This window comes from Sitophilus oryzae, unplaced genomic scaffold, assembly GCF_002938485.1.
Source record: "Sitophilus oryzae breed Bouriz unplaced genomic scaffold, Soryzae_2.0 scaffold_1297_pilon_pilon, whole genome shotgun sequence".
Classification (NCBI taxonomy): domain Eukaryota; kingdom Metazoa; phylum Arthropoda; class Insecta; order Coleoptera; family Curculionidae; genus Sitophilus; species Sitophilus oryzae.
The window spans coordinates 6407034-6424139 of NW_022145945.1; the positions used below are offsets into that span (position 1 = coordinate 6407034).

Consider the following 17106-nt stretch of genomic DNA (forward strand, 5'->3'; position numbering starts at 1 on the left):
ATTATTAAAATACTATTACTAATCCCAATAATTTCTCAGAACTTACGTGCCGAAGAACAATCCTTGAATTGTCACGGGATTTCTAATAGGACACTGTCTCCTCCACGAACCTCATTAGATTGAAGCTGAGAAACCACGGCAAATGCAAATTTTGTGGGGAAAATGGGGAAACATCAGAACACCTCATAACTGAATGCGCCGAGACGACAACCGTTCGTGCTAGAAACTTTAGTACAGCTGATGTCGGAGATGGAAAGCTGGCATCTGTGGAGCCGTCTCAGATACTGGATACTGGCTTTTGTCAAAGCCCTGTGACTGTATGATGAGTTATAACTCGTTATAACTCAATAAAGGGAAACACACAGTAGATCTGTAAGGTCGCGGTGATCCCCCTCCTAAACATTCTACATTACTAATCACCATTTAAAGTATTTTTACGATTTTAAAGATACTTCTAAGCAAAATATTTATATAATGTTACAAAATACTTTTGGAAAAGGTATTTAAAATACTAGATATAAAATACCTATTTTCTTAATACTTTTATTAAAATAAACTACTTTTCTAAAGAAATATTTTTTTCGTTATTTAGCTTAGTACATTAGTAATCAGTACAGAGAAGATCAGCAGGCAAATCAAGACTCGAGCGAATAACTAATGAACGCATAAGAGAGATTAGGGAAGTTAAACATACGATAGTGGACGACATAAAGAACAGTCAACTCATATGGTACGGGCATGTCCAAAGAATGGCAGAAATAAGAATCCCAAAGCAAATTATAAACTGGAAACCTGCAGGAAGAAGAAAACCGGGTAGACCGAGAAGAAGTTGGCAGGAAGGGATTGACACGTTTATGGAGGAAAGATCTCTCGGAGACGGTGCATGGAGAGACAGACAGGCATGGAGAGATGGCATCGGAAGACGTAGAACGTTTTAAACCGATTAATATATATATTACTAATATACATTAGTAATAAAATTATGAACAAGAATTGTGTAAATCTGAGGCTATCTTTATTACTTATGGCAGTGTATCTAAATAGCGGTGCTGCGGAGAAGAGGAATCAGAATCCTCTAAAAACATGTAATAAGATTTGTCTGTTGTCTTTCATTTTAGAAAGTTCTCATTTTTTTTAATCGGTATGAAAAAGAACTATGAGAGCACTATACGTGTTTCAGTCAGGACAACATCTTTGAGACATATTCTTTAAATGATTTTGGCACTCATTTCTTTTTAAAGAATGAAATAGGTGCTTTTCTTTAAACCATTCATTAATACTAGATATATAGAGAAAAATCAAAATGTTTAAAATTAATGTGATTTTTAGAATATTTATTTTGTTCTACCTATTTTAGGTTTAATGTTAATAAAAAAATGTTAAATAATAAATACGAGTTTTTTTATTCATCAACGGATATTTCATTATCCCTAATACAGATATTATATTGGGTCCATATTATGATATTTAATTATATTATATATTAATGATATTACTATTTAAGAATATATAACATGTGTATGCATTTAATGGATTCGATTTATACTATGAATAATTTCTAGTTTAAAATTAAACATAGAGACAGTCGTTTACTATACATTCGTGTCGATGTTTTTGGTTCACTTAGTGTGACAATAAGGGCCTTGTTGTTTGTACTAATATTTTCCCACTGTGCCTTCCGAATATCACACTAATGAGCAGTCAAAACCAAAGAATGGTATAACTCATAATCTAAAGATATTGGCACCATATATGGCATATTGACGCCAGTGATGCCAGTGATACCCGTGACGCCAGTGACGCCAGTGAGGCCAGTAATGCCAGTGATGCCATTGACGCCAGTGATCCCAGTGAGACCAGTGACGTCATTGATGCCAGTGATGCCAGTGACGCCAGTGTCGCCAGTGACGCCAGTGAGGCCAGTGACGCCATTGACGCCAGCGACGCCAGTGACGCCAGTGAGGCCAGTGATGCCAGTGACGCCAGTGAGACCAGTGACACAGTGACACCATTTACTGGATCTCTATACACGTATCCAGTAGCTGGCGCCAGTATCACTGTCACGCCTGTCTTCCACTGGCTGCCAGTCAGTGAGACCATTGGCGCCAGTTACTGGATCTCTTAAACGTTTCATCGTTATTATCAATTAATAAATCACATTCAATAAAAATTTGAAACAAACTTTTACTAATCGATGTTAGCACTCACTGGGTCTTTCTAATTACGACATTTTACATCGTGTATGATAATTATTATTGGGGTAGCCTCCCGAATCCAGGGACCTCAGTACCTGCAGGTGGGGACTTGCTAACTAACAATACCTCTTCATTTACGGATGTTTCAAGTATGTTAAACTTCAAACCTTAGTACGAGGACAGTATTTTTATTATTATTATTCCCCTTTTATTCAAGTTCAGGACAGCATAGTTGGATTCTTTGGAATAGCGATCTAGGTTTTCTATGCCGTACTCTTTTACATGTGATTTTCAGACAGAGTACGGCACTCCTTTCATTTCGTTTAATAAAATCAGTAGGGCTATTTACAAATTTAGCCTTTGATTGACATAATCTATTTTCCTCAAATTTCCCAAATATCGCTTCTGTCTAGTGCATCCGAAATAAGTTAAAATAAAAATATTTTTATTATTCAATATTTATTATTACTTTAAACTAACTATACTAGGTATATAATATTACTTTAAACAAACAAAATTTGAATTAATTAAAAAAGATATAATTAAATTGGTCGAATGACAAACGACCAATCTTATTATATCTTTTTAGGGGACCCTGATTCCTCTGTTGCAAGTAGCTGGCAATAAGTAGGTAATAAATAGCAATGCAATAAGTAATAAAGACACCCTTAGATTTACACAATTCTTGTTCATAATTGTTATTAATGTAGTAAGCTAAATGACGAAAAAATTTTTTCTTTCAAAAAATAGTTTATTTTAATATAGATAACTTAGAAAATAGATATTTTATATTTAGTATTTCAAATACCTTTTGAAAAAGGATTTTGTAACTTTATATGAATACTTTGCTTAGAAGAAGTATCTTGTAACTTGTATTTCAGATGCTTTTTAATGAGGTGTCTGGTACATTAGTAATATCATGATACTGTAAAAGGGTATAAGATTTCAAAATAAACAATAATTTAAATAGTGATTAGTAATATAGAATGTTTAGGAGGTTGGTTAATCACCGCGACCTAACAGATCTATTGTGTGTTTCCCTTTCATGAGTTATCATGAGTTATAACTCATCATACAGTCAAAGGGCTTTGACAAAAGCGAGTATCTGAGACGGCTCCACAGATGCCAGCTGAACAGCGATCAAGGTTTTCTCTGCCATACTCTTTTACTTGTGAAATCCAGGCAGAGTACGGCAGTCCTTTCATTTCATTTAATAAAATCAGTAGGGCTATTTACAAATTTAGCCTTTGATTGACATCATTTATTTTCCTCAAATTTCCCAAATATCGCTTCTGTCTAGTGCATCCGAAATAAGTTACAATAAAAATGTTTTTAACACAACGTCGGTTCCTTTATTTCATTTAAATTGTTTGTTATACAGTTGACCAAAATATTATCTCTTCAACTTTGAACGACCCTGGTTGTTATACTAAAATAAAAAGAAATATTTCAAATGGCTTTAAAACGTATCGTCTAACAAGCACGAATTTTGTTGAATCAAAAGACCGTTGCTTTTAAGAATGAGAGAAAATAAATCAAAGTGACGAATCAAAGTAGGAAGAGAGAATCTATTTCTCTAACCAACGTTTTATTTTTGTTACAGAACGATATCGTCCAACAGGCAGTGAGGAATGTAGTCCTGGAGGAACGGAAAAGAGACCCTCTGAAGTATTCTTGCCTGTAAGTAAACTGTTACATTAGAAATACATAAGAGAATTTGTTTCTTTTTTACTAAAAATAGAAGAATAAAAGAATAGTTGTACTGTCGTGATAAATTATACCGGGTGGTTCTCAAAAGTCGCTCATTCCTACAATTCTTTTTTATTTTTAAAGATAAAAACAGATTTAATACGTTAGTACACTCACCGGCACGAAAAACGGACACCTTAAAATTTTCGCGTGTTTTAAAGTTTTATATAATGTGTTCTAATGGACCGATTTTGACGATTTTTATGGTTCCGTACCCAATGGGTAAAAACGGAAACCCTATTACTAAGATTTCGCTGTCCTTCCGTCCGTCGGTCCGTCTGTCACAAAGGTCTATCTTATGAACCGTTATAGCTAGACAGCCAGACAGAAATTTTTACAGATAATGTATATGTCGCACCCACAAAGTGTAATTGTCCGTTTCATGAAATGGATATCCACTTCGCGAACTGGTTAGGTTAGGTTATGTTAGGTTCGCGAACTGGTTGGTTTCAGTTCGCGAAGTGGATATCCATTTCATGTAACGGACAATTACACTAAGTGGGTGCGACATATATATGTTGCTGCTATAAGAACAAATACTAAAAACAGAATTAAATAAACGTTTATAAATAAAAAAGTAATGTCACTAAACATTATCTTTTAAGTAAGATTTTTTTATAGAATCTTTCAAGTCCTCGGTGGCCGCGTGTTTAAAGCGTTAGTACTTTACGCTGCTTTGACGTTGGAGCCGTAGTAAGGCAGGCTCGAATCCTTCCTAGTCAAGGCGACTTTTATTTAATCGTTTTTTTTTAATTTTTACATATTTATTTTTACTTTTTACATATTTATGATTAATACAATTTTTAATTATGTGTTTCTTCATTTTTTTTAAATTACTTATATACGCGCATTCAAAATTTCAACTAAATCGGAAAAAATGTTAATAATAATATAGCGTCTTGTGTTGTATAGATAATGAATGGTACGGTGATATGGATGGTACCCTTGATAATTTTTTTTAAGCAATTGGTAGCTAAATTAGTTGACATTTAGTATCTCTTTCTAAATTAAAAATGAAACTATATTGGCAAGTATACGAAGGAAAACAAAACATGCCCTTGCTTGTGGTCCTAGTCAATAGACCTATAAAATAGTATTTATGATTTATATAATGTCACTGTCTTTGAAAAATCATATTATTATTGTCTGTTCGGCAGTTACTCTAGCAGATATGGTTTTTAAGTCCAAAAGTTGATTTCTACCATGATCACAAGATACAAAGAAAACAAGGTATGATATTGCGCAGGTTGGTCGCTATATCACAGGTGATAAACGGCACTATTGGTCGGCAAGCTCCGTGTGCCAACTTCAAAATGTCAAACAGATGACATATAATAAACGTTAAAATAATTTTTCAAATGTCAAGCTCGATGATTTGACTTGAATAATAATATGTCTATATTTTATTTCATAGAAAGCGTCGTATATAAAATGTAATACGGAAAAATGAACAACAACTGTGCTAATTTTAGCAAAAAAAATCTTAACGGACCGCAAACGAACTACGTCAACTCGCCCCTTTGACCAAACAGGATTTGTTACTTTTATTTTGTATGGTATATATTTTATTTTTTTATTATGGAAGATTGGTTGGAAAAGTTTGGACACAGGGTGTACGAAAAGGTCATGCTAGAGTGTACTATTTGCGCTAATTGATACTACTTTTTGTTCGCGGAGCAATTACGTGCATGAAATGTAGTACCAAATAGTGCAAATAGCGTGCTCCACAAACCCACCATTAGTTTCAACTACCGCTAGTTTTTTTTTTATAATACCATTATAGCAATATAATTTTGTGTATAATACCAATTACCAATATACGGTTTGTTGCCTCGAATTTATTTTATTTCATTCTCAACTCTAAAACACTGGTTATGATAGAAAAAAAAGGAACACTGGTCAATATTAATGCCGGGTTTATACAACATTTGCATAAGTCGTAATCATAAGCACAGTCTTAATCGACATAATCACAACGCAATTTTAATGTGCGTTTATAACATTTTCATAATCATAATTTTTATATCAGTGAAGTTGGGTAACATAATTAAAGGCAAAGTTCATGGTAGATGTCAAAAGGTTTATAAGAAGTGGATAGTTTAACTTTTATGATGACTATGATTGTGATTACGACTACGTAAATGTTGTATAAACCCGGCATAACTTGCGCAAAGACTTAATTATCACTTAAAAAAATGTATCATTTCTAACTTTCAAGAAATCTTGAATTCAAGAAATCTTGCAAGACTCTTGAAATTTCTTGCATATTAAAGTCTTGTCTTGTCTTGAAATTCAAGACAAGAAATTTTGAAAGTCTTATCTTGAATTTCTTGCAAGAGTCTTTGTTTTACAAGACTTTTTCAAGACTCTTGTGCAACACTACTATCTATCATACCTTGTTTTTTGTAACTACCATGCCATGATCAATTAAAGCAGCAATAGCCGATACTTAAAAATAAACAATAATAATATGACTTTTCAATGACAGTGGCATTTCAAAAACAATAAACACTATTTTATAAGTGTGCTGATGAGGACCAAAAATCAATGCTAAAATTGCTCTAAACTGTTACTGTCTTATTCAAAAGCGAATATCTCAAACAAAAATAAAGCTATTGAGATGAATCAAAAAACAAACTATCCAGAAAAGACGTACCTAGATGATATAATTAAAAAAAATAAGTTAAAAATATATTAAACTCTAAAATACATCAGAATTTAAGGTACCCGTTTTTCGTGAGTCTATGTGACATATAAAGTAAGATTGATGACGTATTCAGTTGTTTCAATTGGTTAATACTACGAAATTTGAATTGACGTATTCAATTCCAATTTTGTAGTACATTATTTTTGATGTAATCTATTTTTATAGGGACAAGATACCGGAAAATATATCCAATTGCAGACATTATGAACTTCTGGATGATGTTTTTGATATCCTCTCTAAAGATGAAGGTAAATTTCTTAATTTATTTTTATATTACGACCGGAGCTGCAAGCTTACAGAAAACTTAAGTCTTTTTTTGACTTAAATAATTTTAATGACTTAAATGATTATTTGATTTTAAGTCATACTTCAAAAGCTGACTTAAGACTTAAAATTTAAGTCATTTGAAGTCATTTTCAAAATGACTTGTGATTTAAGTCTTTATTCCGAAATAGAAAAAGATTTAAGTCATTAAAAAATATTTATGTCTATTAAAAGATTTAAATCTTTTTAGAAAAGATATATCCTTTTTTTCATATATTTTTATCATAACTTTTTAACAGCGGCATCAAATATGTGTTTACTTTACCTTTAGTTTCATAAAAAAGTAGCAATTGTGAAAACCGCATCTTTGTACCGCTGCTCATAAACGAGAAACACAAAAAAATGGGACAACGTGTACAAAGTACCATGAAATTTAATTTTATTTAAGTTGTTGATGTTTTTATATTTGTGTTTTTAGGTCCTTGATGCGTTTATTTTTTTATTGTTTATTGTAGTTGTTAATATAATATTTTATTCTAATCTGAATCTACAATAAATTAATATAGATAATAAAAAATCGGTAATGGGTAATACAAGAAAATTAATATTAACAGTTAATATATAAATATTTTAATTGAATTCTGGTTGTCTTGACTTGGAGAGAAATAATACTGATTTAAGTCATTTCACTGATTTAACTTGCAGATTATCATGATTTAAGTAAAAAAAAGATTTAAGTGAAAAAAAGACTTAAGTAAAAAAATAGCATTATATTGTCAAAAAAACAAAATATATTATTTTTATTTAACCTTTTGACGACTGTAACTTCTTCGAGAAGTATTTTAGGAGATATATTCATAAGAATTTTTTGTTTTATTATTATGTACGGCCGAAGTTAAATACACTAGTTTCTTAACGCCCTGTATAATATATAACGCCCTCTTTAATCGAAACACACATTAATCGGGCCATCCTTAATGACTACCATACTCACTTGGTGAAAATTTCTTTTCAGACGCCAATGAATTCGATTTTTTTGACAAGCTGGGACAAGAACTAATAAACATATGTTGTACCGAAGGCATGGAAAGGGCATTTAAATGCCTGGGTGGTGATTTGAAGGAATTTTTAACCACTTTGGATGGAGTTTACGATGTCCTAAAATACAAAGAGGATATAAATGCAGGTAGGTAATAAAATTAATATACACGACTCAATCCATTTCAGAAAAGGTAACTAAATTTAAAGTCAAAAATATTTACAAGATTTAATATTTCGGTGAAATATAAACGTACAACCGTTGATTGAAAGAATTGGGAAGATACGCTACTTAAGGGGCGAATTCGTGACAAGCCTGATTTGATTTCCCCTTACGTCTCAAGTGCTGTACGGTGAAGACACCAATCAAAAGGTCTGCTTTCTCAGAAAATAGGTAGCGTTAAAATATTCAAACTTGAGGTAGCATATATAGGGTGTTCAAAATCATCGGAGAAGAAATAACCAGAAATATATGACAGAAAATAGCAGTATAAACTATATATTCAATTGCAAACACTTACTTACCATAGTTATTTTGTTTGTGTGTTTGATAAATGCCATAAGCTAAATAAATAAAACCTACCATAGTTTAGAATTTACTGAACGTTTGATAAATATATACTATTATGGACAGTATAGGAAGTTACTTGTCTTAGTAAAAGCCTTGGTAAATGCTCTTGGAATTATAAACAACACTGGCTTGGATAAAAAAATATGGAATATTTTTTCATTGTTTTGCAGCATTACACAAATGGGAATAAATTTAAACTATAATAGGTGAGGATAACTAAAAAATATAATATGTGTTTCAAGATTTTATATACAAAAAAAACTAAATGCCATTTTGGGGGTTCGTAAGTAAAACTTACGCTTAGCTTAGTTTTCTTTACTCTTTCTCTTTACATAGGGCATTGTCTTTGTGGTAAAGACGTCATTCCTGTTTTTGCATAGTTCTTCAATAAAACATTAGATATTCTGAACAAGATGGATTTAATAGTTTGATGTTTGATGGCCTTTTTGAGGCATATTTAGTGCACTTCTTACCCGAGAACTACTAGTAGGAGTGAAATCTCTTTTAATAGCTGTCAACCATTTTTTACGAAGCTCCTCATTTTTGGGGAATATAAAAGCAGAAACCTTGGGACCCCCTCTATAATTCCCGTGACAATTTGGAACAGAGCATATAAAAGGCATGCTACAATAAAATGTTAACCTATCTTTTGATTATTGTAAGCAACCATTATAAAGTACTATGCAGACTGGCGGTGAAGGCTTTTTACTAATTTAGGTGTAATATCTTGATAAATACTTCTAGTTCTTACCTTAAAATAATTAATAATACAGGAGTAGGTACGACAAGCGCAAAAGTTTGAAGTTCCCTATGTGGAATGTCTGGTTTGGATTTTTATTACACTCTTATTTTATCACAATTTTCTGATCACACTTGAACACTAAGAACTAAACAAACATGTTGCAGAAGCACAACAAACTAGAGATAATTAATTATTTCTTGTATGCAAACGGAACGATGGTTAAAGGTAAACAACAGCCTTCGCCGCCATATTTGCCTTGCCCATATCATGTTGATTGGCCTTGAGTGGAGGGGGTAATGTGTGGATCTGAAAGCAACAGTGGTGCCATATTAAAATGGGTAATATCTGTAATGCGTTTGACGAAAATATCTTTGAATGAAAGATCCGCGTCTATGCATTGGAAATTTATTCGTGTTAAATATACATAGAATAAACAACAAAAATAAAAATTCTTTTATAGGTAGGTACTGAATATGTCGTATGATCGAAGAAAGTCGTTTAGTTGGCTTGGAAATGACGATTATTGACATTTACCATAATATTTTACATAGGAAATAACAGCAATCTTCATTTCCAAGCCAAATCTGACACCGGGCCGTTCTTGGTTTAATCATATAATATTATATTAAATTGCTTAATGCTAGAAAATCCGTATTATTAAAGTACTGTACTAAAAATCCGTAAATCTGCGGATTAATCAGTAGTTCTGGCAACACTGTCACTAACAACGTACTGAACCTTCACACGGTACCGCTTCGATTGTTTTGTTCAATCGATAATATCGAAATGCTACAATAGCACATAGTATTTGAATGCAGCTATTGAGAGGACGGATATTATGTGCCGTATACGAAAATTTTTCAGGATACGACCGTGTTGTGCGATCGATTTTGTCACTGCAATTCGTAAGGGTGATTCGATAAAAAAAACGTCATACGGTTTTATCGACGGTGTTCTTATGAGGTTGTTTACATGATCGGATTATATTGTCGACTATCGGATTGTAGGTTTGGTAGTAGGGACGTTCGATTTAAATCGATTCTTCATAAAAGCGATCTTTTGACATGCGATTTCCAATTTTTTAAATCGATGAATCCAAAACCGATTTTTTATAGTATCGATTCTTTTAGACCGAGATCGAATTTTAGATCATGAAACCCGAATTTTATTCTCAATTTCAGAAGATATCGAAGATTCAGGACGTTGAATGGCGCTCGGACGCAACGTTCTCTATTACGCCAGTCAAAGCACGCTGTGTATTTCTATCCTTTAATAAAGTTATCAATTTAAAGTCATTTTACAGTTTATTTATTTAGAATTTTATTTTATGCGCTGATACCTAAAGTAATTTAGCTTCCTGTTGTATTATTTAGAATTATACTTTATTTTGTTTTGTGTCTGTGTGTAAAAAAATAGAAATATATATTTTTAATTTATATCAAAAACGGAAAATCAGAGTCTAAAATTGAATTAGAATAAAAGATCGATTCTAACTAAGGTCGATTTTTTAGCTTGCGATTTTTCTTCTGTCGATTCGCAAAGATTCGATCTAGATCGTAATTCTAAGTCTTAATTCTCAAAAGATTTGTCCTAATCTTTATATCAAATCTTTATACCGGGTGCGTCTGAAAAGTGGCTCACCCTCTAACTTTTTTATTTTTTTAAATAAAAAAACGAGGCTTGGTATGTTTGTATACAAACTTTATTTGATAGAAAATGACACTCTGCATAGAATGACATATGTTATCATATGTCAAATTTTGACATTTTCGCATATGGTTTATTTGAAATTGTAACATGCTCTTCATGACGACAATTTGACTAAAAATACCAAGTGTGTGGTATCAAATTATTCGCAAAAAAATACTTTTTCCAAATATGCTAATGTGCCACCCTTGTTCCATTTGAAAAAAAATGAGATATAATTAAAAATACGATTTGGGCATCTTTTAACCGGCCTGGACAAGACACGAAAGACATTAGACGATCAAAACTATTTTTCCAAGGCTCCTTGATTAAAAATTAGTGTGTTTAACACAGCTGTGGCACTAAAATACGAATTTTTTTTTAGCAAAAATGTCAAAAGTTGACATATGATATGTCATTCTATTAGTATGAGTATCATTTTTAAATTGCATAAAGTAGAAATATACCGAAGGTGCCATTTAAAAATCAAAAGGTGTAGTAATTTCCGGTGAAATAGGAAGTGACCAAAATCAACTGAATACGTCAATCAATCCTAATTTATGTGATATACTAACATACCAAATATCGATTATTTATCTGCAAAAATAAAAAAGTTATAGAGGTGAGCCACATATTAAAATTATATTTTTATAATATATTATTATAAATCCATTTCCTGAGCTTCCAGTATTTGAAAGATTAATCGTAAAAGACAGCGGACTGCATTTCTTACTCAATTTGAAAGCGAGCTGCTGCACGAAAGGTTCTCCTGTTACGATATTTGCAATTTTAATCTAGGCCGATAACTATTGCGCTAAGGAAACGCTGCTGCACGATAAAACGAAAAAGAAGAAGAATAAAGCTATCGCGCATTCCGAATCTGAAATGGAACAAAGAAGATTTTCTCGATATGCAACGCTGTGTGAACAGTTCTGTCGCATAAATTATTTACGCCTGAAATTCCTAAACGTAAGGTAAAAAAACGATACGGTAACAGAAATGCCTATAAAATAGACATGTACAGGGTGGGTCAAATTGGATGCTTTTAAAGAGAAACACCATCTTCTATAGGAGATAGACGAAAATTAATATCGGTGTCTGGAGATCAGTTTATATCAAAAACATGATGGTCAAAACTGCACATCGATAACTGTCATCGTTTCGGAGTTAGGTTAGGTAACTTTTTTGCTATGGAAAATTTGGTATTATTATGAAAACATTTCCAAAGCACCTTTTTTCTTAGAATTTAATGATTTAAGTATAATTTTTTTTTAAATTAATAATTCACGAGTTATCATCAGAAAAATTATTTTTTATTTGGGACACCTTGTTGATATTTAATTATCTGAAAGGAACTTAAAATTAGGTACTTTTTCAAAAATATAGTACACTTGATATTTTGTTACACTATGTTTAAAAAGTCGCCGCTTTTAACTAGTAGGCTTTGGACCTCTTATTGATTGATCTGCCCCTAATGGAACTCGAAAACACATAAATTTTTGCATCCAATTTCGAGAATAACTGAACAGCTAACCAAGATCCCAGCTGTTGGCCGTCGAGGCCGCCGGACTTAGTGCCTCTTTATTTTTGCGGAAGAATAAAGGTTCTTATTTTTAAATTGCCCGTATAACCTAGACAAGAATTAGAAGTACTTAGCGGTTATGCGAGGGTATCTTTCACCCCCACTGAGTTAATGAATTCTACGAGAAATGTTCAAAAACAGTACCGTCAGTCCATAACAGAAGATGGTCGACATTGTAGCAAAATTCTATATCTTAGTTTGCTATTTATTTTTATTGATATTACCTGAAATGTGTTTTGATGTTTTTAAATATAGTTTAAATTGTTATAAAGTTCTGCATCTCTCATTGCAAATATTATTTTCGTTTTAATTGCTTCTCACAGCTAGAATTTTTTTGCATTACAGCCATTCAAAACCTACTTATTCAAAGTGAGCGAATTTTCAAAATTTCTCTCGAAGAGGAAACGAGCAAAATATCAAGAATGCTATATTTTTGGAAAAGTAATTTTAAATTCTTAATAAAAAAAATAATTTAAAATCATTTTTTTTTGTTGATAATTCTTAAATTATTAATTTAAAAAAATATACTTAAACCATTAAATTCTACGTAAAAAGTTATATAAAAACATTTCCAAAGCACGAAATGTTTTTATAAAAATACAAAATTTTCCATAACAAAAAAGTTACAGCGATTATCTCCTATAGAAAAGGATCTTTCCCTTTAAAATCATCCAATTTGGCCCACACTGTACAGGGTGTCCTACTAAGAATAGCTCTCGGCTGCATCTCGGAAAGTATTAACCCCAAAGCCTGCGGAAACAATATTTATAAGTAAAAAATTTTTTTTTTTATTAGAAATTATTGTCATTGTGTAATTATTTTCAGGAGAATCTCCCGAAACAGAAGCAGCCTTCGTCTGCAACGCGACCAGCGACATGGACCTCTATCTCGATTTTACGACAGACCGACCAGCCGTCGGTCACTTACTGGTGGGTAGTCTGAAGTCCATCGCCAAGACATTGTACTACACGCGCGTTGAAGTGACCATGATACGCGAGCTTGATGCCAAGGGGCAGTTCAAATACCACATCCGATATTTAGACGTAGCCAACCAGATTGGAACGCCCCACTGTCCAAAAACGCCTAATGGTTTTGCCGGTTTACTTCCAGGCAACATACCTATGAGTATACCTACGTTTTGTCGAGCTTTTCCGTGGCATTTTGTTATAGGTAAGTCTAAATTTTAACTTAAAAACAACCCGTTTTATTTAGTAATGGTTGTTTTGATTAAGTATTATATACTAATTAAATTGAAAAACATACGCACAGATCTTCATGACGTGGGGTGACATAGTGTGGCGTGGCGTGGCGTGGCGTGTTGGCTAATGGGCTCTCGGCATAATAGTTGCAACGATACACGTTATTTATTTAAGCTAGTCTTAAAATAACTGTACCCGTAATGCTCTATAGCTCAATATTTTGTTACGTTAAACTGGTTAAAATATAAAAAAATAAAATTTACAGGTAGAGTATTTCGAAAAATAGATCATTATTCACAAACTAATCACTGTTTTTTCATTATTAATGCAAATTGGCTTTGTTTCACGTAAATTATTATATATTTTTTTATTTTTTGGAAACATCATTATCGTTTCTGATAAAATCGGTCTATTAAAGAGTATATAATTAAAACCCGATAACAGCGTTCCTGTATTTATAAACTAACTGAAACTAATGAGTATAATTATATTTTGTTTGTTAATTGGGGCTTAAATAATAATTTTCATAATCGTAATATTACTATAATACTATTGTTATGATTTTAGATAAAAACTGTTATGTGTAAAATCGCTTATTTCTGGAACTTACTCAACCGGGTCTCACAATGCAAATTCACCTCAAATATCCATTTAGTTGGTCATTGGCAAGCAGGCTCTCATTGTACATGAAAATAACAAAACAAACATTTACTGATCTGGATAAAATTGATAGTTAAATAGTAAAACTCACCCGGGGGAACTCCGCCCCTTAGCCACTGGTATTCTATTGAACATATCCCATTCATTATGTTCCATCTAATTCAAACATTATTCGGATCTATTGGTTAATCTTCAACAACTAGTTGGTGTCACCTGAAATAAATATAGGTTTCCCCGGACGCAAATCTGCAGCTAAATAGATTCGCATCCCTAATAGTCTCGTATCCTAATAGTCAATAAGACTCGTAACCTAATAGTCAATAAGACTCGTATCCAAATAGGCAATAAGACTCGTAACCAAATAGTCAATAAGACTCGTATCCAAATAGTCAATAAGACTCGTAACCAAATAGTCAATAATACTCGTAACCAAATAGTCAATAAGACTCGTATCCAAATAGTAAATAAGACCCGTAACCAAATAGTCAATAAGACTCGTTTCCTAATAGTCAATAAGACTCGTAACCAAATAGTCAATAAGACTCGTATAACCAAATAGTCAATAAGACTCGTATCCAAATAGTCAATAAGACTCGTAACCAAATAGTCAATAAGACTCGTATCCTAATAGTCAATAAGACTCGTATCCAAATAGTATATATATATCCTATAGTATAGTATATCCTAATCCTTTATACCTAACCTAACCTAACCTTAGTCATAAGACTCGCAACCTCCAAATGTCAGCTCTGTGACAAAACACAACACAACACTACTTTACACCCGGCCGTCCCGTCTACTACTGACTGACCTAGCAAGCTAAGCCTCTTCTTACATCACATTTTTACCTGATTACAAATATTTACATCGCTTGCCAGTGAATCATACTATTTTCTCTAATCGACTATCAAATTAATAGAGTGTTCTAGCATTGCTAGATAAATAAATAGAGAGTTTCCGAATTATAAAACCATTATTACAACCAACTTATTTCCCAAGTTTTACATATGATTTTATTTAATTTTTACAGCGTAAAAACTGAGAAATGTAAAAGTAAAAATGGAAACGTACAAGATGCCTTTCAATTAATTTTGTTAACTTGTTATATTCAGTTTATTATAAGTAGTCAAAAAATACCAAGTATTGTACGATACAACAGATATAAACATTCTTTTTTAAAACTTTTATACCCATTCTCTCTCTTTATTCCTAAAAATGCTGAATCAGGTTTTAGCCTAACTGAAAGGCCTAAGTTGTGCCTCAAAAGGATTTGTTTTTTAACAACAACCTTTGTATTTGTATTTACTAAGAGTGGGTCCCAGGTGGGACTCTCTATTGCGGCCGCGAGGGCTTATGCACAACAACCCTTACTCAACAACTCTGTATTTACATTGTTTTGCTCCCACAATAGAAAATTGCAAAACGAAACACATTTGATGTTGACTTTGTATCGTAAAAAGTATATACCGAATGACAGCTATTGGCGGTGAAAAAATATTCAACGTTACAAAAGCATCTAGTCTAGCAGTATAAAAAGCATCTAAAAATTTTCGTTTAAAGCTGCGTTCACATTGCTCGCGAGCAGGCCGAACGAACACGTGAAATAGGAAAAACATGGCAAACAGTCGAAGCGAGATGTTTGCGGCGCTCGCGACGTTCGTGGTGCTCCACATGCTTGCGATCACATAAAATGCCTGCTTCGATTCTCTCGCGGTACATCAAAGAGACGCTTCGGAGCCATGCGAGCATACTTTAAAGCGGTTCGAAGCGCTCGAGCGTGTTCTGATGTGAGAGCTCTGCGTTATTTGTTTAGTTTTTAGTTTGGTTTAATTCATAGAATTCGGTATTTACTGCAGTATGATGATACTACCATAATTTTTCTTTTTTTCCAGATTTACAAATTTGTGTTTAGTTCTTGGATTAATAACATTAAATAGGTATACCTTTAATAAAATATAACTCTATATTTATATTGCCTACTTATCTTAATCTGATCTTTGAGAACTTTATTTATATTTTTGGCATACGCTTGGTATTATTTTTGAAATGATTTGCTTGGAAACTTTGAATAAATAACCCAAACCGGTATGTGAGTCTCTAGTTGCAAAGAATCTTAATGTCATGGCCAATCTTTATTTAACTCTTTCTTTAACCGGAATACACTTCCTAAACGTTGTATTTTTCCTTTCTATACGGGGGCCAACTAAGTTAATAAGTCTTTCAAAATCAGTAGCGGACATGCGATAAAAAATATTAAAAAAACATTTTGTCTGTAAATCGCGTAAATGTTTACTTTCACAGCGCTGGGATAGAATTTTGAAAGTATTAGACATCCAGCATCTACTTTTTTCTCTTTGTCTCCATCATTTTGCAATAATGATCGCACTAGCAGCCGCTATTAGAAATACTTCGGTATCATCCATGTCCGAACAGCACGAACGCAAGCACTACATTACAATGTGGACGCCGTTGCTTGCGTGCCGAAAGATCTTGAGCAACACGATAAACAGGAAGCGCAAGCAACGCAAGCACAATCAGAAGCAAGAGCGCGAGCAGGATTACAAGCAATGTGGATGCCAGCTTAAGACATATTTATAAAATTATGTGTCCGTATGTTACGCAATCAACCAATCATCTGCTAGGCTATTTCTGTTAAATCAACCATTTTTCTGATACACAATATTGCTTTTATGCATCGACTTTAAAACTGTTT

The 17106-nt window shown here is 32.7% G+C and overlaps 1 protein-coding gene across 1 annotated transcript in view; it reads left to right on the forward strand.

Moving 5' to 3' along the window:
- Nucleotides 1-17106, forward strand: part of LOC115874661 (head-specific guanylate cyclase) — a 204240-nt gene that overhangs the window by 80631 nt on the left and 106503 nt on the right. The window contains exons 3-6 of the mRNA XM_030889880.1: nt 3799-3875; nt 6817-6899; nt 7931-8101; nt 13360-13704. Coding sequence (XP_030745740.1) covers nt 3799-3875; nt 6817-6899; nt 7931-8101; nt 13360-13704 — 676 coding nt within the window. The remainder of the gene's footprint in view (nt 1-3798; nt 3876-6816; nt 6900-7930; nt 8102-13359; nt 13705-17106) is intronic.